Genomic DNA, 26,896 nt, shown 5'->3' on the forward strand with positions numbered 1-26,896 from the left:
AAATCACATTGTAGGATTTTTTATGAATTTATTTGCAAATTATGGTGGAAAATAAGTATTTGGTCAATAACAAAAGTTTCTCAATACTTTGTTATATACCCTTTGTTGGCAATGACACAGGTCAAACGTTTTCTGTAAGTCTTCACAAGGTTTTCACACACTGTTGCTGGTATTTTGGCCCATTCCTCCATGCAGATCTCCTCTAGAGCAGTGATGTTTTGGGGCTGTCGCTGGGCAACACGGACTTTCAACTTCCTCCAAAGATTTTCTATGGGGTTGAGATCTGGAGACTGGCTATTCCACTCCAGGACCTTGAAATGCTTCTTACGAAGCCACTCCTTCGTTGCCCGGGCGGTGTGTTTGGGATCATTGTCATGCTGAAAGACCCAGCCACGTTTAATCTTCAATGCCCTTGCTGATGGAAGGAGGTTTTCACTCAAAATCTCACGATACATGGCCCCATTCATTCTTTCCTTTACACAGATCAGTCGTCCTGGTCCCTTTGCAGAAAAACAGCCCCAAAGCATGATGTTTCCACCCCCATGCTTCACAGTAGGTATGGTGTTCTTTGGATGCAACTCAGCATTCTTTGTCCTCCAAACACGACGAGTTGAGTTTTTACCAAAAAGTTATATTTTGGTTTCATCTGACCATATGACATTCTCCCAATCCTCTTCTGGATCATCCAAATGCACTCTAGCAAACTTCAGACGGGCCTGGACATGTACTGGCTTAAGCAGGGGGGCACGTCTGGCACTGCAGGATTTGAGTCCCTGGCGGCGTAGTGTGTTACTGATGGTAGGCTTTGTTACTTTGGTCCCAGCTATCTGCAGGTCATTCACTAGGTCCCCCCGTGTGGTTCTGGGATTTTTGCTCACCGTTCTTGTGATCATTTTGACCCCACGGGGTGAGATCTTGCGTGGAGCCCCAGATCGAGGGAGATTATCAGTGGTCTTGTATGTCTTCCATTTCCTAATAATTGCTCCCACAGTTGATTTCTTCAAACCAAGCTGCTTACCTATTGCAGATTCAGTCTTCCCAGCCTGGTGCAGGTCTACAATTTTGTTTCTGGTGTCCTTTGACAGCTCTTTGGTCTTGGCCATAGTGGAGTTTGGAGTGTGACTGTTTGAGGTTGTGGACAGGTGTCTTTTATACTGATAACAAGTTCAAACAGGTGCCATTAATACAGGTAACGAGTGGAGGACAGAGGAGCCTCTTAAAGAAGAAGATACAGGTCTGTGAGAGCCAGAAATCTTGCTTGTTTGTAGGTGACCAAATACTTATTTTCCACCATAATTTGCAAATAAATTCATTAAAAATCCTACAATGTGATTTTCTGGATTTCTTTCCTCAATTTGTCTGTCATAGTTGACGTGTACCTATGATGAAAATTACAGGCCTCTCTCATCTTTTTAAGTGGGAGAACTTGCACAATTGATGACTGACTAAATCCTTTTTTCCCCACTGTATATAAGTAGTAATCTTGAAATAATCACAAATAAAACCACCCACCATAAAGTCCCTAATTCAGACACCATACTTCTTGGGAGAGCGTTGTAAATGAAAAAATACTGGACACTTGGAATTATGTTTTTGATGTTTGTTGGGTGGTAACATTGAGAGGACATAACAGGATGTAGAGAAGGAAAGTGAACCATGGTGGGAATTAGCATTCTAATGAAACTACATGCAACCCAAGGTAGTGAAGCCGGAGAATAAGGCATCGGAGGAGGAGAAGACTTTGATCAAGGGAAAGAATAGGAGGGAGTAAAAGAAGAGACAAGGAAATGGAGGAAGGAGGAGGAACGTGAAGGAGAGGGGGAACAGATCAAGTTGGGGATAGGGATGCAGGCCTGAGAACAGAGAAGGGATACAGACTGGGTTATAATGAGTGATGGTGAAGAGAGATATAGAAAAGAAACGGAAAGGTACTGTATAGCCAGAAAGAGAGGGAACATGCATTGCTAGATGTTCCCACAGACTTCCAACCATTGAGCTAACAACTATCCATTTGAAAGCGCATCTGGTGGTGGTGTTCTGGGAAAGGATGAAAAATCCCAGGTGCCAAAAAACAGGGCTGGTGTGTAGATAGAGTTGAGTAGACGAATAACAAGGGCATTTGAGAGACAGCTCTGTAAAAATGGTAATCTGGCTGGTGTGAGAGAGAGACTATGAAACATTTAGCTCCCTGTCTTCCCCACTGACATCCAGCGGTATGATAGTAATTATATTAACCTGCTCCCCCAGTCAATTAATATTTGCACTGATAGCACCATTTGCAGTGAGTCGTCAGGGGAAGATGGAAGAAGTTCAGTGCCATGAGCCATAACATCCTACTCTACTGATAAGAGCAGTAATAGGCCAGTTCCGGAAAAACACGCCGGGGCTGTGGCCGGGGGGTGGGGAGAGTGACATGGTTGAAGCACTACGGCTACACAAACCACTTGACATCTACATTTCACAGCATACAGCCCATCCAAGACACATTGCCCTGCCTGTCGTGTTATATATAGCACCTATAGTGTAGCTGATTGATACAGTACATGTAAGAAAAATGACTAATAGCTCAGTGTGGGAGTATTCTTGAAAATGAACTGTGCTCCCAGCAACAAGGTGATAAGACTCCAGGATAGTCTATAAAAGGGTTAGGCTTATTTAGTGTGTGTTGTCCTCAGTCCACTCCTTTACTAAAAGCCTGCCTGGTTCCAGCATCTCCCTGGCCTTTCTATATATGGTTTATGTGGGCTGCTTGCCTGTTTTGTCCTCCTCCTCCTCCTGTAGCGAGTGACATTGTTGAGATAATTATTTATTAACTTGTTCATTATGCCTAGCTGTTCCTGTCTGTCGGGCCATCTGTCCCCAGCGAGGTGCTGCCTCCCCGTTCTGTTCCCCCTGGCCGCAGGGGAGAAGGGGACTGCTAGAGCACGCCTCACCTTCTGCTGACGGCCACCCACCCCCCACCGCGCACCATGCACTGGGCACAGGGCACAGGGGCAGCGGCCCAGCGGGCTCCGGACCTTCTGTCACCACTTTGGACCGCTGTGGTTACTTTGACAAACTTATCATGGACACCAAGTTCAGCCTGCTCACTGGTGCAAAGTCATAACCAATCAATAGATAGAGAGCCGCAACAATGATCCTTATTGGGTTACATAGGCCTACGATCTGCCTGAGAGAGAGTGACTGACCAAATATGTCCATGTCATCTGGACATAACAATAGGGTCGTTTGTTGAATTTGTTATTAGATCCCCACTAGCTGTTACTTTAGCAGTGGTCTCCTGTCAACAACAACAAAAACTAACTAACACCCTTGCTTTTCTAGCAGTTACACTCACACTTTTCTTTTCTTACTAGCACCAACTTTGCTGATAGCTACTCTGAGTAAAAATGTACTTACTATGACTGATACGTGGTTGTCTCACCAAGCTACCTTAAAGGGATAGTGTGAGATTCTGGCAATTAAGCAGTTTTTCGACTTACCCAGTCAGATCGCTAAAATGTTTTATGTCTCTGCGTCCTGTATAAAGGAAGTTAGAGGTAGTTTCGCAAGCCAATCCTAACTAGCGTTAGCACAATGACTTGAAGTCTACCTGTACAGTTAGCATGCTAACTGTAAATTGCTCTGGATAAGCGTGTCTGCTAAATTACTAAATTATAAATGTAAAATGTAAATAATATGTTATAAGCTTTGACAGCAGCAGGTCTTATTCTAACATTCTTACAAATGAGAGAGAGGTGCTACTGTACTGTATTCATCTGGTGACAACACAGTGCATTCGGAAAGTATTCAGACCCCTTGACTTGACTGTTTGGCGGGTCATGTTTGGCGGGCTCTACAGGAAGTGGCTACCAGCAGCAGAGCAGAGAGATGCTAGGAGACGTGTAGCCTAGGCCGCCCTCCTTTGGGATGACATCTCATTATGCTGAACGGGGAACATATGAGTCGTTCAGACTGTCCTGCGTCAGCCTGGCCAGGAGCCAGCGCACTTATCTCAATCTTGTACAGAGCACCTCTTAATTATGGGCAGAGGCACTCTTCACTCACAACACAGACAAAAGCGCGCACACACACGTGCCCACACAAATGTGCCCTCACGCACAAACGCTAATGCACGACACACACTACAACCAGTGTCACGATCGTTCATCGACGGACCAAGGCGCGGCGTGATATGCATTCATGTTTATTTATATTGAATAAACACCACGACAAAACAACAAATGAAACGAAACGTGAAGTCCAAGGTAGACAAACAACAAACCTCACACGGAACAAGATCCCACAACCCACTAGTGCCAATAGGCTGCCTAAGTATGGTCCCCAATCAGAGACAACGAGCGACAGCTGCCTCTGATTGGGAACCACACCGGCCAACATAGAAATACACATAATAGAACATCAACATAGAAATATACAACATAGAACATATACACCCTGACTCAACATATACGAGTCTCCTGAGTCAGGGCGTGACAACCAGAAACGAACCAACAGATACAGCAAAAAAAACCTGATGTATCTTATTCATCACACGCATACAGATACAGAGCCTTTGAGCGGAAAATCTGTCAGACAGTGCGAGTGCTCCTGCTACAGCGTCTCAAATAGCAAATGCAAGGCAGGCTTCATCAACACGTCACACACCACTTTGCAATGAGCTGGAGGCAGTATGCATTTTGAAAACATACAGTATACTTAATTGTTTGAAACCTGAACGTTTAACTACATATTATGAGGCATGTCTTACCTTGCTTCAAAGTAGCCTAGCAAAAATCGGACCATATCCGTGGAGGCAATTATATGATATTAACTTTCTTTCATTGTCCAGTAGCCAAAGGCACGATCCTAGTCATATTAGCAACCCATGCTAGTTGTTGCATATTAGATCTCCCCTCTTTCTACATTTCTAGGATATTTTCATTTCTGTCACATGAAACCGCTCGCATGTGCGGTGCGCTTTTGACAACTGTGTTTTTTCCCACTAATTGCATTATGGAACAAACATTTGTGCGTAGCCTACTACCATGTGCGCATTGCTGCGCTTACAATGTGAAGAAATAACAGTTTATCAACATTTTAAGCTAAATATTCTGATCTGTTACATCAGACTCATTGCTTTTTAATGTATTTTTTTATGTAGCCGCACTAACTAGCTGTTCCAGGGTGCAGCTAGTAGCTATGCCCTGGACCAGCGCTAATGTGGACCAGAGCTGGCTAGCTACTAGCTATGCCCTGGACCAGAGCTAGTTAGTGGATGCAAGGGGACTGTTTAGTAACAAACCACCATCACAGAATTCAAAAAAGCAAAACAATAGCAGAACCTGGGTATACCAATCATGCAAGACAAGGGCCACAATATGAACCATAGGGAAAGTGAGCGATTCATACTCCACAGTAGAAATCACAATGCAACCGGTGCACTAGCAGAGAGGTATGTGGCAGGGTTAGAGCGTGGTGCACCTGGATCACAGACTGGAGAGGTCAGCCAGGGCATAAGGCTATGACCTCCGCGGCTCAGCTGACAGAACAAGGGGGGTACGACGACAAAGGCTGACAGATCAGGGTCAAGGGTGAAAAGGAGGGTTCCGGAGGTGCAGTGGACTGGGGGTCTAGTAGGGCCTAGCTGGCATGCCATGCTTCAGGTGCAGGGGACATTCTCTACAGTACGGTACAGTATGATATAACGCAGGGAGCATTCTTCAGTAGTCCACACGGCAGGAAACACGACAACACACACAAGTCCAGATCAAACACCACTCACTTAGCGGCCTGCGTGACGACATGACCGTGCTCCCGCAAGCTCTGCCCTGCAAACAAAATCAATGTCAGTCAACTTGGAATAGGGGGGAACCAGGGGTGGATAACATGGCAGGTTAACAGCTGCCTAGTGCACTAGATACCAATGTTAAAACAGAGAAAAAAAACAGTGCATCCTTGTGGTAGATATTATTGATGTAGGACCAGGAGTTTGTCCTGTTGATGTAGGACCAGGAGTTTGTCCTGAGCATGATGGCCTCCTGGTCGATTGACAAGGACAGGAAGAAAGTTCTGGCTTCCTTCACATAACCTTAATCTGAGCCAGTATGGATGAGTGCCAAAGCCCTGACTGCAGGCCTGTACGTCTCCCTCTAGGTTCCACCTGCCCCTCCTGTGTTTCCAAGGCCCTGGCTGCGTCTGGACGGTGGGGGAGGGGCCTGCTGCAGTAAGGGGCAGCTGCTGCAGCACCACAGCAGGCAGATAGAGGGACGCCTCTGCCAGTAACAGTTGATGGTCACAATAAAATCACCGTAAAAACACTATTCTCCTGTTCAGGACCCTAATAACCCTGCCTCTGTCCAGACCGCACATGAGCATGCAGATCGGGCAGACGCCACCGGGGCCCGCCCCACACATTACATCAGGCTTAATGGTGTGTCTGTTCTTCGTCTCCTAAGCACCGTGCTCTGGACACAGGCGAGAACTCATTCAATCACCTTAGCATACACTCATATGGGCCCTGGGAGAAGTAGGACAGACCCAGAACCATAAAGCTGAGCTGGGATATACAGATAGAGGGACAGCTGAAAGAGGAGGAAGTAGAAATAAATGAAAAAAAGAGGGGAGGAAGTGTAAGTAGGGCCGAAAGATGACTTTCTGCAGTGCTTTACCATTAGTCAGGAGAGGTAGAGGTAGATCCATAATTGGGGACGAGACAGAGACCTAAATTAGCTGGTTGAAGATCTGGACAGGCGAGGAACAATCTTAGCATAAAAAGAGAGTTGAGTATGCAGTTTTCACTCTTGAATTTCATACCATAAATCTCAACACTTTGCGTCTCTCAAGCAAACTTCTAGGCCTAACAATACTGTGACCATATTGATAAATTGTGCTACATTTGTATACCTTTGACAAAAATGTGTCCCATTCAAGCATTTGAAACACTTGGTGAATCTAAATCACTTCCTTCACAATTCCCAAAGACATCTTGTCCCCACTTTTCCTCGGTTTCGATCTCAACTCTCAGTACATATCCATGTTCACGTAGAACGAGCCAGGCCCATCTACACTGAACAAAAATATAAAACGCAATATAAAAAGGTTTGTTGTGGGAAGTGCTTTGTAGTGGAAGCCTCTTCTTATACCTCTGGTGCGCTCCCATCTCTCCTGCTGGGATCAGAGATTAGGAAAGCGTAGAACGCTCAAACGGAGTTCAGGGTCCAGGAGAGATGTGAGAGCCCAGCAGGGTGAAGTGATGCCAGAGTTGAAATGGTCACCATGTATCTTTGCATAGGTGTCTACAGAGCAGTGGAGAGGAGAGCAGGAGGATTGCACTGCCAGGGCCTAGTGGCCTGCTCCCAGCACAGAATCCCCGCTGGCATCTGGCTGGCACATGGCACAGGGATGTCAGTTTGCTCCACGTTCATGGAGCCTCTTTAATAAGTGCTGTCGTTCCACTAAAAACAGATTTATGACTACAAGAGGAATCTTCTGGAAGAAAGAAGGCAATCCATTTAACATCTTATCTCCCCTATAGAGGGGGACTAAATTATAGTGTTTTTCCATTTAAATGACTGTCTACAACAGCTTACAGGCAACAGTATAACTTCCCAGGCTTTTAGCGGTTCCCTTCATCCTTTTAAGTAGCGACAACAGTGACCACAAGGAGAATGGAGAGAGGGGCAGGGAGAAAAGAAAGAGAGAGAGAAGTGCTGCACATCAAGTGCTTTTGATTCCCTATAAAACATCCCTCTTAAGAATGCTTTCTTCTCCAAGCCAATTTCATGCGCAATCTCAATCGATTCAAGCCCCCGAAAAACCTTTCAAATACCCTATACCTCGAGCTCTTAAAAGTCTCTGCAAGACATAAAATAGCCTCTCCTGCTGGCAACGACACTCTTTCTACTCTTTTTCTTTCTCCCCCTCTCTCAACGCTGGAAATCCTTAAATACTGTCTGAAGAAGCGAGAAGCTTCACACGGCATCTATTCATTTTGTCAAGTCATTCGACTGCCTTGCTACCCATTTGTCATGGGCTATCTACACTTGAAGAGTGTATTTTCAAATCAATTCTTCCTCTCTTCATTGGTCCACCTACATAGGAACATGCACTTCCGGCTGCATGATGCGTGGCTGCTTGGCCCAACAACTTTCTCAGGACTTTGAGAAGTCTTTGCCCCAGAACCTTGGTTCTTTTGGAGGGGGTGGACAGGACTGATGCCTGATGCCCAAAACTGAGTGGACACAGGGCAGGCCAGTCCCTGGTGGTGGTGTACAGCGCTTGCCCTGCCTCTCCCTGTAAGCTAATTAGCTCCGATGGAGAGAGGGAGAAAGTGCTCCCAAAAAAAATTAAAATAAGACGACCTCCTGAAGTCACACCAGCCTTTCGAAATAGCTGACCCACTTGTAGACACACTTTAGATAACTGTCCTCGATGCGGTAACCTATATAGGTTTGCAGTATATACGCCTAAAAATGGCCAACTCATCTGCTGCTGCTACTACTGCTGCTGCTGTTGCTGAGTAAAGTAACCTGTAAAACTAGGCGGCGGTATAGAACGTGGTCATGTGGAATGCTACAGTACGTGAGACAGCTGATGTATCGCGATGAGACACGCGTATCTTCACGACACACCACTTCAACTCCATCACCCCAAGCAAGAAGAGGGAAAACTTCAGAATAGCAGCCCTTATGACTCACACAATAACATAATGTGTGCGAGCTTTCTTCATCGGCACAATCTCCAATTCGCCCTGTGTTCCTTTCAGCGACGACACTTCAAGGCCAAGTATAATGGGGTGCTGACACATTTGTGTTGCATTAGGCCCCGAACCGATGGAGAGGCAATAACAGGGGGTCATTTGAATGTACATTATGGAAGCACATTAGTAAGAACAGCAAACAATGACTAGAGACATTTAATGAGAAAAAAATATACACAAGCCTATCTTTGCACGGGCACAGGAATGCATCGCCCACTAAAACCCATCTCGGAGTGATAGAGAATGAATGATGGCGATGATGAATCCCGCTCTCAGTGCTTTATCCTATGCTTAGCCGTAGGCAAACAGTGTGTGAAGCCAACCATATAAAACCCCTCCACCAAGACCAGCCCATTACAGGCTTTAACTAAGTGATTAAGTGACCATTTTGATCCATATGTGCTTCGCCACACTGTACAGACAAACCTTTTTGTACGAGTTCCTCCGAAATGTAACCTAATCGTTAGGCACATGAAATGAAAGAACACATGAGCACACATAGCCTATGCACATTTAGTTGTCAGTCACATTGTGTCGTTTTCAGATATATGTTCTTAAATCTAGTTATGCTGTCATTTATTTTGCTGTCTCCCAAAATGTTTAAACCTACTTGATATCATGAGGATAATGTGAACACAACATGTGCTAGCTATGTCTGTTGATGTGCGTTTTGTGTGTAAAGGAGTACGTAACTTAGTTAAGAACCATATCCATTGTTATTGTGCGCATGCACAGTGGGGAACGTTTCCAGAGACAACAAGAAAGACGCAAACTCACTATGCTTTTATTGTTGCTATTATAGAGATGCCTCATCTTAGGCAGTCATCTGTTAAGTCCCCTGAGTTCCCAAACTGTCCCAACTCCATCGGCCAGGCAGGCCATGTCATCTGCTGCAAGCTGAACAGAACACTGGGCCGGACCCATAGCTCTCAGAGAATAGACGGCACTTTACAATGGCAATGAGATACCACTGAGGCTACTGAATGTCTAAGACATCTCCAAAAGGAAAGATATATGAGAGGCCATACTCAATTTGAAAAAAGACAGATGCTAAGCGGCAGGGGTGCCTCAGCAGTTCTATTTGGATCTCTGCCCTAGCAGAGTGATCTGTGGACTCACCTCTGGTCCAGGAGGGTCAGTCTGCGTGGTTCGGTCAGGTTTTCGGCAGGTGGGCTTCAGGGCAGCTTTGGCACTCTCCTGCACGCAGAACACACAGACCAACGTCAGAGACGGTCACTCATACTACGGCCCGGAGTTCTTCCTGGTCAGGTCACACGGTCAGGAAAAACTCCCGGCCTAAATTATATCATAGTTAGGGCCAGGAGTTTTGTCCTGACCACGTGGCTTGACCATGAGAAATCCCAGGCCCTACTACTACCTCTTTTTAGTGCATGCGGTTTAAGAACACCACATGCCAAAAAAGCACCAGAGAAAATATTCCACTCCATCCAACAAACCCCTAAAATCACTGGGGCAGGAACGTTTTTTTGAAAGACATGCAGGGAGAATTTCGTTGCCAAATATTTAATCACGTAACCTCGCAAAGTGCACCAAAAAAACTGACAGGTAGTGCTGGCCAATGTGTTGCGAGGTCTTAACCTGGCTTAATGAATGCTTCTGAGCGGACAGATTTAGCAGCTGGCTAGAGGGGAGCTTTGGCTAAGAGCTGCCCTTTCCTTGCAAATACAGCCCTTTTTTGGGGGGGTTGCTGACAATTCCACTGCAATGCTGTTGGTGAGTGTTACGTTCTGTTAATATCAATTCCACCAATTAGGGTGTCAATTCGGTTTGAGAAATCTGAGGCATACGTCCTGAATTTAAGTGAGTTATGCTGTGGCAGCAGACATGGCTAGTGTGTGCAGCATGCAATCTGCCGGAGAGTGAGTATCGTCACACCACCCGCGCCAAATTTCAAACAGTTCCCTCGTCTTTGGCTGAGATCCTCGATTCATGAGGAACCTGATTGATTGGGCCATCCTTATCTGAGCTGGGCCAACAACACATTGCTCAGTCTGTGTTTTCTTATGGACCATATGGTAGTCTGAGGAGAAGGAGAGAGGAGCAATCGGTACCTAGAACCAGAATGTGCAAACACACAGATGTCAAACGGAAATCGACTCTATGGGGCATACTGGCGGCACCAGGCATGTGACATAGAAAAGGCGACGTATGAAGCCTCAGGAGCAATATATCAAATTATATTATTTCTCAGTGCAATATATCTCCTTGACACCAGCTCTACAAACCCTCCCAAAATACTTTAAATTCCAGTCTTGCATTTAAAGTATTTTGTGGACATAAATTCTCCATTAAAACAACAAATCAAATAAATTGTTTTGACTGGTCCTCAAATAAAATAAAAAAGCTACATTGGGTTTTGATCTGATTCCAACATTCAAAACATTATTCAAAACATGATTTATTTGTTTAACTTTTTTGTAGCTTTCTAAATTTGGTCAAAGCAGATTAAAATAAGCATTCAACAAAAATAAGCATTTCTCTTTAATTTCTATTGATGACAGGGAGAGGAGAGAGCAGTGCTGCGTGTGATAGGTTGGAGAAAGTGATAAACAAGGAAACAAATGGGTGGTGGGGGGGGCGGGGACTATTAGAAGAGTCTCCTCAGTGCCCTCTGCTGTTGTCATGGACTCCCCCACTTCTCTCTCTCATCATCATCATCCACACTAGTGGTGAGCAGCTAATATCTTTTTGTTCTCCCTGTATGCCAGTCTAGCTCCTAACCATGTAATGCATATTATCCACAGTCAGTGTGTCTCTCAGAGCAGCCAGTCCAGCACACTCAGAGGAACTCCTACAAGCAGAGATGCTGTCTGTGTGCACCGTGCTGAGGTGTTCCATACCCAAAAAGAGATGCTATGTCAATCAGACCAAGTTGTTTCTGTTTTGCGCAGGCAATTTTTAAAGACAGCACATGTGCATCCTGAAAACAGTCTAGAAATGACTACTGTGCCTCCCGTATCCCATTTTGTATTGAATTATACTCTATTGTATCGGAGTGATCTGAATGTCTAATGGAAGAAAACACACAAATTCAATGTTCAGACAGTCTTCTCGCACATCGTGGTGGTGCTACAGTATCTCTCACCAGCTCAGCCTGCAGTCTGAAGATCAGCTCATCCTTCTCCTTCAGCTGCAGCAGCAGAGCCTCTTCCCTCCCCGGCTCCTGGAAAGGAGTACAGACAAAGTCACACAGTACTTCAGAAAAGGAATAAGTTAGGGGAGGTGAACACTGAGCATAGAGCCACCAGAGCACTGCTGTAGAGTTGTTGATGGCTAGAATGTGGATTCAGAACACAGACCACTGTATTATGTTACAAGTGAACAGGGAGGCGGAGAGAGAGGAGTGAAAAGTGTGTGGACAGTACATGCAAGGATTCCTCTGGTAAACTTAAGGTGAACTATGGCCGCAGCCATTAAAAGAGAGGGGAGGGGGAAGCAGCTCCAAGGACAGGAGAGGATGGAGTAGGCCCTAGGCAGGAGAGACCATGGCAGTAATGAGGAACCATACACCCAGACACACAACCAAGATGGCCCACTTCAAAACCCACTGGGCGAGAGAGAGAGCGAAACAAAAGTCAACCAACACGGAGCCAAGATAATGGCGCATGGCACGGCTGCAGAAAAACTAGAACAATGTGGCTGTGAGTTACATAAGGCAAGGCGAGGCCAATCGATCTCTGAACCCAGAGCCAACCTCTTGCCCAGAACCCCCGGCAAATACTTTGTGCAAAGGTTCTCAACCCTTGCTGCGCTTTCTCAGGCGGCCATGTTGTTTCTGAACTCTGTACTGATTGGTCAATGTGCACTTTGGATGGGTTGCCCTTACTGATGTTCTGCTATAATGAGAGCTCTGGCAGATTCCTTCAAAAGACATGTAAGCTCAAGGCAGTGGATGGGCAACAACAGTATAAGACCATTAGTTTGTTACCGAACCATCATACTATGTGTTTTAAGTAACCCCATGTTGCAAACTTGAATTGGCTTAGTGCCTTCTGCTGCTTTATGCCTGTTATTTATTTTATTTGGGTTTCTCACACAACCTCAAACATCTCTGTCAGTCATTGTTTGCTGACCCACTGTTACTCTGCGACATCCTTCTTAACACAAAAAAACTCAGACCCTGTCTTCATGCACAGGCATAACTTCACAGGAAGTTTATTTTTTTCTGAAATTGACCTTGCTATGACATGTTCAAACTCAACTTCAATATTATTAGCCAGATAATGCCATGAAAGCCTGTGTTTTTGTCTCCCTAGGTGGGGTCGCGTCCCGAGGAGGTCACAGAGTAAACAAGGAAATGAAACATCCTCTAAACCTTCGCCCGAGGGGAATCCTTAATTCTGTCTTCATTAGAGATGTTCAATGAGAGGCACTTTATCTCTACATTACCATAGCTAGGACCTCGGGGGGGGTCGATCGAGAGAGAGAGAGAGGGAGACTGGGTCCCAGTCCCACAGACTCGCAAGGGAGCACAGCAGCACCCCACCCTCCGTCACCCCTATGAATAAACGGCAGAACAAGTATGCAGCCTCTCTCCCTCCTCACAATTAGCCTGACCACCCAAGGTTAACAGAGTTGGGCTCAACGTCTGTATCAGGGTTGGGTTCAATTCCAAATAGAAATATTTTCTCAGCGATGCATTGAGGAAAATTTGAATTTCAGTTTACTACCTGAATTAAACAGGAATTGACCCAACAGTGGTCTGTATAGTGACCCTATCCTGTTTCTCAGGGAGGGTTGAATGTTTACAGCACGTGGCCGGGCCCTGGGCAGAAACAGCAGTTGGCACACACACACACACACCTTAGGAGCACCTCAAGGAGACAGGCAGGCTGCCAAAGTTTTCTAAGAGTTCAGGTTTATCTGCAGGCTCATCTGGCCTCCGGACAGGCTGTCAGAAAGTGCTGCCTGTCCTGCCACCTGTTCGTACAGAGACAACACAAAACTGTAGTGTTTGGGGAAAAGGTTACGTAGAACACATCAGGCAATTGATGAGCTTGGCATTCCAATGTGATCGCCTCCATCCGAGGAGGAGCGGTGAAAAAGAGCTGTGCTCTCTGTGCTAGCCACTTTCCGAAGGTGCTAATTATAAAAAGGCAGGGATAACAAATGTTCGCTAAAAGGAAGTTTTTGCTCAAAGTAGGACAAGGAGTGACACGGTTTCGTCTCAGGTGGGTTGCGGGGCTTTATTTTTAAACTCCGATTTTTCTGGAACGTCAGGAAGAGACCCATCCCTCTCCCCTGTCATCCAACACAACGTCAGATGCATGGACTCCTATTCTCAGCTCCCTCCCCCTCCCTCTCTCTCTCCATGCGAGGATAAGGTAGGGAAGGACCAGAGCGTCACACAGCGCTCCGCCTGCGCAGTGTTACTGCTCCTGCTGGTGCCACAGTTCCATGTAGGTCAGTAAGGAGGACACACACACAGACCTCATTTCCACTCCTGTGCTCTCCGCCCAAAAGCGCAACACAAACTCTGCCGCCTGCCACCAAACTAAATCCCCTTTCCTCAGAAACCATGACAAAAGCCCATTTGATAAACCTCCCCTGCCACCCCAATACTTTCCCAAAGGGATTAATGAGATCATCTCATTGAGATCAAATTCCACTGATGCTATGACAGAAAGACTCAGCCCCGTCAAGTTTCTGTGGCACTTTAAGAAGCAGAAGGACTGGATAAATGTTTCTGGGCATGCCGAGAGAAAGCAGGCATGAAAGAAGATCTAACTCGCGAACAAATAACTTTTAAAGAACTCTGCATGTGATAAAAAACACTTCTAAATGTGTTGAGGCTTGAGAAAGCCTTAAAAAGGTACATTATACAGCATTGCATAGATAGGTAACGGTTGTGGTTGAGCCTTGCAGAAGTCAGTTGTAAGCTGTAAAAACAGTTACCTTGAGGGGCAGTGACTTCTCACTACAGGGGCTGATGGGGAAAGAATGGAGGCTGTTTGCAGGACTTGTGTCAGTGCTCTGAGGAGGGAGAGAGAAGGTGGCATTTAGAAATCAACTTTGAAAAAACATCAATAACACACACACACACATTCCAAAACTGTTACATTCACAATTTAGAAATGTCACCATGTTATTTTGAGGTGAGAGGATATAAATATGTCACAAGAGATATTAATGTGACTGAATATACAGTAATGGGTAGTTGAAAAATGACCTCTTAACATAACTTGTAATTTGCTGCCTTCTTGCCATTTACAGTTACATCAAGACTATTGTACAGTGACTATTCATTCACATGCAGGTTCAGTTGTACACTTATCTATTAACATACCTCAATACATAGAATGTCCAAACTGGGTAATAATCTTAATATATTATGTTTTTGGATGCCCCCTTTCAGAGAAGCAGTCCTATGTACACTTAACGGTGCAGTGTAGTCAGACTAGTCCGGCCACGATTGTGTCAACTTTGATCAACGCGTATCCCACATGCAGGTTTAAGGTCAAATTCTTTCTACAGGCTTGCGTGGAAATGTCAGAACAATTAAATAAGGTTGAATTTCAGCATGGCACTGCCTGAAAGCATTCATTGTAATGGGTTTTCTCCTTATTTGAGGTGCCAGAGCTCAGTGACCAGAGATGATAAATTAATAACATGGCCCTCAGCCCACTTCGATAGACTATTTAATCATATTCAAATCAGAAATCAGGAAATGTAACGCTTCAAATAACTAAAAGTGTTTTACCCCTTTAAACTTGGATTGTATAGGTATTAGGAGCCTCTGTAAAAAGCATGCGGTGCAATACGATTATTTTGGCTGAGCAGAGATACCCTGCACCGCTGTGTTTTATCCAATATTAGAGCGTTATATTCTGGATGTGGAGAGGATGAAACACCACAGAGAAGAAAAACAGCCAGGTCTCAATATCACGAGGTCAAGCAAATAAAATGCAAAGTAAAGAAACAACTCATTCTTATTCTTGTTACTGAGCGGTTTACATACGCTGAAGAAAGGCAGCGCATTTGCAAGTTAATGAGAGTACGGACTCAGCAGAGAGGACAAACAATTTCCTCTTTAATATTCATGTTCTTCTGTTGTGTGCTCCTCTCTGGCCCTTCTCCTGTACGGCCTCTAATTGTTATTGTAGACTTATTTTATCTGGCTGATGGGTCTTCTTGAGAAAATGCAAAAAGATGAAAAAAAAATAACAGAGAGAATTAGACAATGCCTCATTCGACACGTCTTGTGATCTTTTTGTGTTGGCTTGGATCTCAGTTTAAACACAGCAGCAGGCAGATGATACTAGGGGGAGGTGACCTTCAAAGCAACATAGGATGTTGTGAATTACAGCTTGGCCAGCAGTGCCTGATGTCTTGTCACTAAGGAATATAATCAGGCTGCTACTGTTAGAGGCATTGTTTTTTTTACCAGAGCAGCCACACTTGGTACTGTAGGACTGGTTCTGGTCCACGGCTATTGTAGAATGGATTCCAAGAATTAAATGTTACCCAAACACCATGGAGTCTACTGTGTCATTTCTCAGTTAAATCAGCCATTACACAAATAGCTAATCACATTTAATAGTGGGATGTAATTTGATTGTGTTTCCCTAGCCACTCCAGATACTATCCATTCCCAAAATTAAAACCCCCATTAAATACACAAAGGCGTTTCAATTGCTGCGGAGGACACGACTTCAGGCTGAGGCTTTAACAAGCTCCAGGCTTCCCTGTGTGACAACGCCAAAAGCACACAGCTATTCAAATGAATAAATGTAAATTACTCCCAGCACTTGTTTTTGAGGTTTAAATATACCATGTTCAGAGCTGATAGAGCAGAATACTGGTAGATGAAGTCTGGCTGGTGTTGGGACTGCTGTGCTGCTGCTCCTGCTGGGGCATCCACCATTCTGATGTAGGCTACATCACGTGTTGCTATCAAATGGATGATTGAGTTACTAATGCCATTAACTAGGACCTTTGTCATGGCCATGGATTACAGTTTCTATCGACTGCTATGTGGTTCTGAATTCAACTTGCAGGGGGAGGGGCCATGTTTACCCCATTCTTCCACCCTCCCTTCCCTTGTTTACTACAGTGAGTGGAGAGTAAGGCAGGCACATTCAAATCAGGATCTTGAAGCCAGTTCCACTGCTGATTTTCATTATTCCCCTCTAATCAAAGACTGATTTAAACCTGGCTGGGAAACCAAGTGGGTGCAATTCATTATCAGGAAGAACAGAAAAGCAGCAGTAACGCGGACATCCGGGCTCTGATTTGAATACCCTTGGTGTAAGGTGTGACAGGTGGTACTACTGTAGCCTACCTCCTGCAGGGTCCTCCGGAGGCGCAGCAGCAGGGTCTTGACGGAGGTGCAGTCCTGCTGCATCAGCCTGAGGGGTAGTGCCTCCAGACCTGGGGCCTCATCCTCCCGGCCCAGGCACCAGTCAGCAGGCAGCAGGGTGGTCGGCCGGCAAGGCTCCCTGGAACACAAGCACAGAGCCAAAGTCATGCGCACGCACACAAATCGGAACACACATGCACGCACAGAAGGCGGGCATATTCACAGATACCTCCCAACTTAAAATACTACTGTTTGCAAAGGAGTAAAAATGTGTCAAAGTCCTATTTATTCACCATTATAAACTGGGTGGTTTGAGCCATGAATGCTGATTGGGTATGACAAAAAATAACTTTTTACTCTTCTAATTACGGGGGGCACCACCAAGCAAGCGGCACCATGAAGACCAAGGAGCTCTCCAAACAGGTCAGGGACAAAGTTGTGGAGAAGTACAGATCAGGGTTAGGATATAAAAAAATATCAGAAACTTTGAACATCCCACGGAGCACCATTAAATCCATTATTTAAAAAATGGAAAGAATATGGCACCACAACAAACCTGCCAAGAGAGGGCCGCCCACCAAAACTCACGGACCAGGCAAGGAGGGCATTAATGAGAGAGGCAACAAAGAGACCAAAGATAACCTTGAAGGAGCTGCAAAGCTCCACAGCGGAGATTGGAGTATCTGTCCATAGGACCACTTTAAGCCGTACGCTCCACAGAGCTGGGCTTTACGGAAGAGTGGCCAGAAAAAAGCCATTGCTTAAAAAAAGAAAATAAGCACACACATTTGGTGTTCGCCAAAAGCCATGTGGGAGACTCCCCAAACATATGGAAGAAGGTACTCTGGTCAGATGAGACTAAAATTGAGCTTTTTGGCCATCAAGGAAAATGCTATGTCTGGCGTAAACCCAACACCTCTCATCACCCCGAGATCACCATCTCCACAGTGAACCATGGTGGTGGAAGCATCATGCTGTGGGGATGTTTTTCATCGGCAGGGACTGGGAAACTGGTCAGAATTGAAGGAATGATGGATGGCGCTAAATACAGGGAAATTCTTGAGGGAAACCTGTTTCAGTCTTCCAGAGATTTGAAACTGTGACAGAGGTTAACCTTACCGCAGGACAATGACCCTAAGCATACTGCTAAAGCAACACTTGAGTGGTTTAAGGGGAAACATTTAAATGTCTTGGAATGGCCTAGTCAAAGCCCAGACCTCAATCCAATTGAGAATATGTAGTATGACTTAAAGATTGCTGTACACCAGCAGAACCCATCCAACTTGAAGGAGCTGGAGCTGTTTTGCCTTGAATAACGGGCAAAAATCCCAGTGGCTAGATGTGCCAAGCTTATAGAGACATACCCCAAGAGACTTGCAGCTGTAATTGCTGCAAAGGGTGGCTCTACAAAATATTGACTTTGGGGGGTGAATAGTTATGCACGCTCAAGTTCTCTGTTTTTTTGTCTTATTTCTTGTTTGTTTTACAAAAAATATTTTGCATCTTCAAAGTGGTAGGCATGTTGTGTAAATCAAATGATACAACCTGGAATTTAAAATGGATTTTTTGGGGGGTTGTAAGGCAACAAAATCGGAAAAATGCCAAGGGGGGTGAATACTTTCGCAAGCCACTGTTTAATGGGAATAAGGCACCTCGGGGGTTTGTGGTATGTGGCCAATATACCACAGCTAATGGCTGTATCCAGGCAGTCCGCGTTGCTTCATGCCTAAGAACAACCCTTAGCTGTGGTATACTGGCCATTTACAGTGCCTTCAAAAAGTATTCAGACCCCTTGACTTTTTCCACATTTTGTTACGTTACAGCCTTATTCTAAAATGGATTAAATAACAAAAATTCCTCAGCAATCTACACACAATACCCCAATAATGACAAAGCAAAAACAGGTTTTTAGACATTTTTGCAAACGTATTAAATATAGAAAAAATAAATTCCTTATTTACATAAGTATTCAACCCCTTCGCTATGAGACTCGAAATTGAGCTCAGGTGCATCCTGTTTCCATTGATCATCATTGAGACGTTTCTACAACTTGGTTGGAGTCCACCTGTGGTAAATTCAATTGATTGGACATGATTTGGAAAGGCACACACCTGTCTATATAAGGTCCCACAGTTGACAGTACAAGTCAGAGCAAAAACCAAGCCATGAGGTCGAAGGAATTGTCCGCAGAGGTCCGAGACAGGATTGTGTCGAGGCACAGATCTGGGGAAGGGTACCAAAACATTTCTGCAGCATTGAAGGTCCCCAAGAACACAGTGGCCTCCATCATTCTTAAATGGAAGAAGTTTGGAACCACCAAGACTCGTCCTAGAGCTGGCCGCCCGGCTAAACTGAGCAATCGGGGGAGAAGGACCTTGGTCAGGGAGGTGACCAAGAACCCGATTGTCACTCTGACAGAGCTCTAGAGTTCCTCTGTGGAGATGGGAGAACCTTCTAGAAGGACAACCATCTCTGCAGCACTCCACCAATCAGGCCTTTATGGTAGAGTAGCCAGACGGAAGCCACTCCTCAATAAAAGGCACATGACAACCCGCTTGGAGTTTGCCAAAAGGCACCTAAAGACTCTCAGACCATGAGAAACAAGATTCTCTGGTCTGATGAAACCAAGAGTGAACTCTTTGGCCTGAATGCCAAGCTTCACGTCTGGAGGAAATCTGGCACCATCTCTACGGTGAAGCATGGTGGTGGCAGCATCATACTGTGGGGATGTTTTTCAGCGGCAGGGACTCCGAGACTAGTCAGGATCGATGGAAAGATGAACGGCGCAAAGTGTAGAGAGATCCTTGATGAAAACCTGCTCCAGAGCGCTCAGGACCTCAGACTGGGGCGAAGGTTCACCTTCCAACTGGACAACGACCCTAAGCACACAGCAAAGACAACACAGGAGTGGCTTTGGGAAAAGTCTCTGAATGTCCTTGAGTGGCCCAGCCAGAGCCCGGACTTGAACCCGATCGAACATCTCTGGAGAGACCTGAAAATAGCTGTGCAGCAACTCTCCCAATCCAAACTGACAGAGCTTGAGAGGATCTGCAGAGAAGAATGCATCATACCCAAGAAGACTCAATGCTGTAATGTCTGACAAAGGTGCTTCAACAGTGCTGAGTAAAGGGTCTGAATACTTATATAAATGTGATATTTCATTTGATTTTTTGTTTTGTTTTTATTAGCAAACATTTCTAAAGACCTGTTTTTGCTTTGTCATTATGGGGTATTGTGTGTAGATTGATGAGGGGAAAAAACAATGTTATCAATTTTAGAATAAAGCTGTAACGTAACAAAATGTGAAAAAAGTAAAGGGGTCTGAATACTTTCGAAGACACTGTACCACACCTCCTTTTTGCTTAAATATACAATTAAAATCATTGAAAATAAAGTAGTATGTACTACACTGTTTGTTCATTGATTACGGCTCACCTAAAGAGTTCCTTTACAACATCCTTTACAAATAGGCCTACTGCATCTTAAAATGTATTGTGGGCTGAAGAAAGCATTTTAAGACAGAATACACTTTCTTTAATGACACGTTCTCTAAATCAGAGTTAAAACAGAATCTAGACTCATCTCAAATGGACTGGTTGAGATTTTGCAAGTTGTGTTCAGAGTTTAGAACACTGGAACCTGTTCACACAGAAAATCAAAACAGTTGACTTGAGATTAGTCTAGATTTTCTCAGATGGCCTGTGTGAGCTCTGCTTAAAAGAGTTGCTCTGTCTGATGATAAATCCCCCTTATCATGCAGCCAAAGAGGTCCAGGTGTCACTTCAGAGCTGCTCCAGACAGGCAGCCGTGAAAATTAACCACGTCTGCAAATATCAAGTGGATCCAATTCCTTGTTGGAGATGATACTTCATTACCGGGAGGACAGGAGCCGTGATTCATTATTTCATATGAGCGATTACCATCGCAAATATCCTTGATCTACACAGGTGTAAAAGGAATCTCTCTGAGTGTTCCTCGTCAAACATGCTTGACTGTGTTAGAGACATTGCATTAGAGTTCCACCTGACCCGAGTTTGAGCAATGAGAGATGAATGGTCTCCAGATACAGTGGAGGAAAAAAGTATTTAGTCAGCCACCAATTGTGCAAGTTCTCCCACTTAAAAAGATGAGAGAGGCCTGTAATTTTCATCATAGGTACACGTCAACTATGACAGACAAAATGAGAAAAAAAATCCAGAAAATCACATTGTAGGATTTTTTAAGAATTTATTTGCAAATTATGGTGGAAAATAAGTATTTGGTCAATAACAAAAGTTTCTCAATACTTTGTTATATACCCTTTGTTGGCAATGACACAGGTCAAACGTTTTCTGTAAGTCTTCACAAGGTTTTCACACACTGTTGCTGGTATTTTGGCCCATTCCTCCATGCAGATCTCCTCTAGAGCATTGATGTTTTGGGGCTGTCGCTGGGCAACACGGACTTTCAACTCCCTCCAAAGATTTTCTATGGGGTTGAGATCTGGAGACTGGCTAGGCCACTCCAGGACCTTGAAATGCTTCTTACGAAGCCACTCCTTCGTTGCCCGGGCGATGTGTTTGGGATCATTGTCATGCTGAAAGACCCAGCCATGTTTCATCTTCAATGCCCTTGCTGATGGAAGGAGGTTTTCACTCAAAATCTCACGATACATGGCCCCATTCATTCTTTCCTTTACACGGATCAGTCGTCCTGGTCCCTTTGCAGAAAAACAGCCCCAAAGCATGATGTTTCCACCCCCATGCTTCACAGTAGGTATGGTGTTCTTTGGATGCAACTCAGCGTTCTTTGTCCTCCAAACACGATGAGTTGAGTTTTTACCAAAAAGTTCTATTTTGGTTTCATCTGACCATATGACATTCTCCCAATCCTCGTCTGGATCATCCAAATGCACTCTAGCAAACTTCAGACGGGCCTGGACATGTACTGGCTTAAGCAGGGGGACACGTCTGGCACTGCAGGATTTGAGTCCCTGGCGGCGTAGTGTGTTACTGATGGTAGGCTTTGTTACTTTGGTCCCAGCTCTCTGCAGGTCATTCACTAGGTCCCCCCATGTGGTTCTGGGATTTTTGCTCACGTTCTTGTGATCATTTTGACCCCATGGGGTGAGATCTTGCGTGGAGCCCCAGATCGAGGGAGATTATCAGTGGTCTTGTATGTCTTCCATTTCCTAATAATTGCTCCCACAGTTGATTTCTTCAAACCAAGCTGCTTACCTATTGCAGATTCAGTCTTCCCAGCCTGATGCAGGTCTACAATTTTGTTTCTGGTGTCCTTTGACAGCTCTTTGGTCTTGGCCATAGTGGAGTTTGGAGTGTGACTGTTTGAGGTTGTGGACAGGTGTCTTTTATACTGATAACAAGTTCAAACAGGTGCCATTAATACAGGTAACGAGTGGAGGACAGAGGAGCCTCTTAAATAAGAAGTTACAGGTCTGTGAGAGCCAGAAATCTTGCTTGTTTGTAGGTGACCAAATACTTATTTTCCACCATAATTTGCAGATAAATTCTATAAAAATCCTACAATGTGATTTTCTGGATTTTTTTTCCTCAATTTGTCTGTCATAGTTGACGTGTACCTATGATGAAAATTACAGGCCTCTCTCATCTTTTTAAGTGGGAGAACTTGCACAATTGGTGGCTGACTAAATACTTTTTTTCCCCACTGTAACTTTAACAACAGATGAAGCCTCCATTTCACTTCCTTATCCTCCTCCGCAAAATGGAGACGTAGCGAAGGGGATTGGGATGTTTTGCTTGCAAACGAAATTGACTGCGGCCCCAAATTCGCTCATATTGTATCAATTGGAGAGGTTTTCTTCCTATGCAGGCCATTGTATTGAAGAAGAACATGAGCGAGTTGGATATCTGAGCGATACACAACATACTGTCATTGAAAGTAAGGCAAGCTTCCCTGCTTGAGTCCTTAGAGTATGCCTAAATTCTGTTTGCCATCAACATCTAATAAAACATTCCTTGGTCAATTAATCTGAAGTTGGATAATAAACAACTTCAGCTTTACACTGACATTTATTTTTCACACTGTTTACATTTTTCACACTAGTGTATTGTGCGACTGCAAGACTGCTTCATGACATTTTCAAAAGGTGAGTACAAAAATACCAAAGTGACTTCTTAAAACGTCAAGGACAACAAAGAGAGCTAGCGGGCGGCATGCAAAAACTAATCGGGAGGCTCTAGCTCATTATAAACAGTGTCCATAACACTTAGACCAGTGGAGTTTTAGCAATGAAATTGAGATGCCTTCGCTTCACGAATGCTGTAGAGGCACAAAATACCATCCAAGACGAGTGTTTTGTTGACAAAACTAGTAGCAAAAACGTCTCATCATAATACTCTCGTTTGCAAGCAGCGACAATTGATACATAGTGAAGCGTTCAAATGTCCCCAGAAGCACTTGCATTGATATGTGTTCTGTAGGTAGTGACGAGATAGAGTGGGTCTACACGGAGCACCGGACTAATGACATGATCCATCACACAGGCCTCCTCTGATTTCCTGCCTATCGACCAATCAGGCAGGCCAGATGGAGGCTCTCCCTCCTGAGTCTCTCTCCCAAAACAAACACAGAAACTATAGATTTCAGAAAGGCGGAGAAGTCAAGATGAATGTCTTCTTTTTTTTTTACGGATGAACATTAAGCATAAATTGCTCAAGGGGATGCGGGGGTCGAAGAATGTGGTCTGAAATTGTTCAGTCATCAATGCTTTACGTCTACATGATGCCACAGAGAGAGGAGATGGACTCTCTCGGTCCCAAAAGTCTGTTGGTTTGCTCTACTGAGGTGAGTGTGCAGTGGTTAGTTATATGTGTGTTGGAGCCAAGGAGGACTCACATCTCAGTGAGTTACAGGGTAGACATACACTACATGACCAAGAGTATGTGGACACCTGCTTGTCGAATATCTCATTCCAAAATCATGGGCATTAATATGGAGTTGGTCCCCCCTTTGCTGCTATAACTGCCTCCACTCTTCTGGGAAGGCTTTTCACTAGATGTTGGAACATTGCTGCGGTGACTTACCTTCCATTAGTGAGGTCAGGCACTGATTTTGGGTGATTAGGCCTGGCTCGCAGTTGGCGTTCTAATTCATCCCAAAGGTGTTCGATGGGGTTGAGGTCAGGGCTCTGTGCAGGCCAGTCAAGTTCTTCCACATCGATCTCAACAAACCATTTCTGTATGGACCTCGCCTTGTGCACAGGGGCATTGTCATGCTGAAACAGGAAAGAGCCTTCCCCAAACTGTTGCCACAAAGTTGGAAGCACAGAATCGTCTAGAATGTGATTATATGATGTAGCGTTACGATTTCCCTTCAATGGAATTAAGGGGCCTAGCCCGAACCATAAAAAACAGCCCCAGACCATTATTCCTCCTCCACCAAACTTTACAGTTGGCACTATGCATTCGGGCAGGTAGTGTTCTCCTGGCATTCGCCAAAACCAGATTTGTCCGTCGGACTGCCAGATGGTGAAGCGTGATTCATCACTCCTGAGAACGCGTTTACACCACTCCAGCCGACGCTTGGCATTGCGCATGGTGGTCTTAGGCTTGTGTGCGGCTGCTCGGTCATGGAAACCCATTTCATGAAGCTCCCGACGAACAGTTATTGTGCTGACGTTGCTTCCAGAGGCAGCTTGGAACTTGGTAGTGAGTGTTGCAACCGAGGACAGACGATTTTTACACGCTACACGTTTCAGCACTCGGCGGTCCCGTTCTGTGAGCTTGTGTGGCCTACTACTTCGCGGCTGAGCCGTTGTTGCTCCTAAACGTTTCCACTTCACAATAACAGCACTTACAGTTGACCGGGGCAGCTGTAGCAGGGCAGACATTTCACGAACTGACTTGTTGGAAAGGTGGCATCCTATGACAGTGCCACGTTGAAAGTCACTGAGCTCTTCAGTAAGGCTATTCTACTACCAATATTTGTCTATGGAGATTGCATGGCTGTGTGCTCGATTTTATCCACCTGTCACCAACTTGTGTGGCTGAAATAGCCGAATCCACTAATTTGAAGGGGTGTCCACATACTTTTGTATATATAGTGTACATATGCGGCTGCAGACAGTCTCCTTAGCAAGATGATGAACAACCTACAGGAGGGGTGATTTCTCTCCTTAGGACGATCAATCTTGTCACTTTGTCAAGGCTGTGGATTAGGGCTGATAGCCAGTGTCCTCTGGTCTGTTTCTGGGTGCCTGTACTCTACTCTGTACTGTAGGCCTGTAGTGGCTGAACAGAGCAGGGCAGGCACAGAGCAGGCAGAGCAGACCAAGCCAGGCACCCGCAGACACTAGGACTACTACAGGATGCGACCGGCTGTCAGCTTACCAACGCTACAATACAAAGCTTTCTTTGAAGCCATTTCTCTGCAGAAACATTCAACATGATCCATTTCACTATTCTGAAAAAGCCAATTAACTTTTTTATGAGTTTAAATATTGACTGAACTCCCGCAGAAAATGATTGCTTGTGCTCAGAGCAACACGTTTCTCTTTTTGTAAAATGCTTTCCATTTCCAGAGAAGGCCAACTGACAAATAAGTACACATAGTCAAATGAATTACGGCTGCCTAAAGAGCATTAGCTGGGACTTCAATAAAGATGAATAAATCCTTGTCACTCACCAGGCTGCATTGTCCTCACAACACAGAGTAAATTAACATTGAGACTGTCGACCAAAGTCCTGGGCTGCTTTTTAGAGGTAGCTTTCAACTCTCAACATAAGCATTCCATACCAACACTACGGTGAGCGTATTGCCTATTCTCCCAGCCAGAGAACACAGCAGGCCACATACTTCAATGCTCCACAGGATTGGTGGTAAACCATCCGTAATGGGGTGTTGTCGTGCTTTCCGGGAAGTAGCTATTTCCCCCAAAATGTATGTCGTTGCCCCAGTTAGACGGTTTAATTGAAAGTGGTCATTACCGGTTTCGATTTTGTCCAGTATTACCTTAAAATATAGTACCTCCTCTATCTAGCCAGGATTGTGAAAAAGTCACAGACTTGTGGTACTTGTAGTTTTTGTGTTTCCTAATTGTAGTTGTTATGTTTGCATTCTTCTTAATCTTTGACCAGGGCCTAGGGCTACATGTAAAGTCCTCCAATCAGCTGTAAAGTATTCTCCCACAGAACAAACATGATTTAGAATTGGAGAAATACATTTTCCTGATAGGCCTAATTGAACTTGGACTGTGTGTATGTGCGTGCATGTGTGTGTTTGTGTGTGTGATGGGCAACACGTGATGGCTGGGACACATCAGCTCTTGGCATGGGATGATTCGCAAGGATTTAAAACTCTCCGAATTAGGGCCTGATGTGTTTGTGCTCTGAGCCATTTATGTTCATTTGTTTATTCTAAGATGTTGGGGCCTGTTTACCATTTACAAGCCCAAAAGCCTCTTAAAATCAGTGAGGGCATTTGCCTACTAGTTTTGACATGCACTATACAGTGTCACCCAAAAAACTTGCAACGCTCGACTCTCCGTGCCTCCGTCACAATGCAATCTGTGCATAAAAACAATGAGAAACCAAGGTGGTGGAAGACTGATGGAAGACATAAATGCTGTTTAGAAAGGTCCAAGGTCATCGCAACAAATGGACCATGTCTATGAATCACCGGTTGGTTGGTGGTGAAAGGACAGAGGATGATGAATCTCATATCTAGGCAAGGTTTCAGGCCACGACTTCCTCCTCCTACAGTAATTAGCTGCTTACACACGAGACTGCAGCGTCAACATGTGCATGCTCCCGTGTGTGTGGCACCACTCTCCCCTGTCACAGGACATCAACATTTGGTGCTTGCCATCAGGGTACGCC

At 44.8% G+C, this 26,896-nt stretch overlaps 1 protein-coding gene across 5 annotated transcripts in view; it reads right to left on the bottom strand.

Moving 5' to 3' along the window:
* LOC121587504 (serine-rich coiled-coil domain-containing protein 1) overlaps positions 1 to 26,896 on the bottom strand; it is a 97,473-nt gene that overhangs the window by 37,680 nt on the left and 32,897 nt on the right. For 3 of the 5 annotated variants that reach the window (XM_041904496.2, XM_041904498.2, XM_045226777.1), the window contains exons 6-9: positions 17,043 to 17,199; positions 14,657 to 14,734; positions 11,847 to 11,924; positions 9,860 to 9,937 (exon numbers count right to left, since the gene is read on the bottom strand). In XM_041904496.2, coding sequence (XP_041760430.1) covers positions 9,860 to 9,937; positions 11,847 to 11,924; positions 14,657 to 14,734; positions 17,043 to 17,199 — 391 coding nt within the window. Of the gene's footprint in view, positions 1 to 5,764; positions 5,811 to 9,859; positions 9,938 to 11,846; positions 11,925 to 14,656; positions 14,735 to 17,042; positions 17,200 to 26,896 lie in introns of all 5 variants that reach the window. The other 2 variants (XM_041904497.2, XM_045226776.1) reach the window with 1 other exon arrangement.

This window comes from Coregonus clupeaformis, chromosome 18 (assembly GCF_020615455.1).
Source record: "Coregonus clupeaformis isolate EN_2021a chromosome 18, ASM2061545v1, whole genome shotgun sequence".
Taxonomy (NCBI): Eukaryota; Metazoa; Chordata; class Actinopteri; order Salmoniformes; family Salmonidae; genus Coregonus; species Coregonus clupeaformis.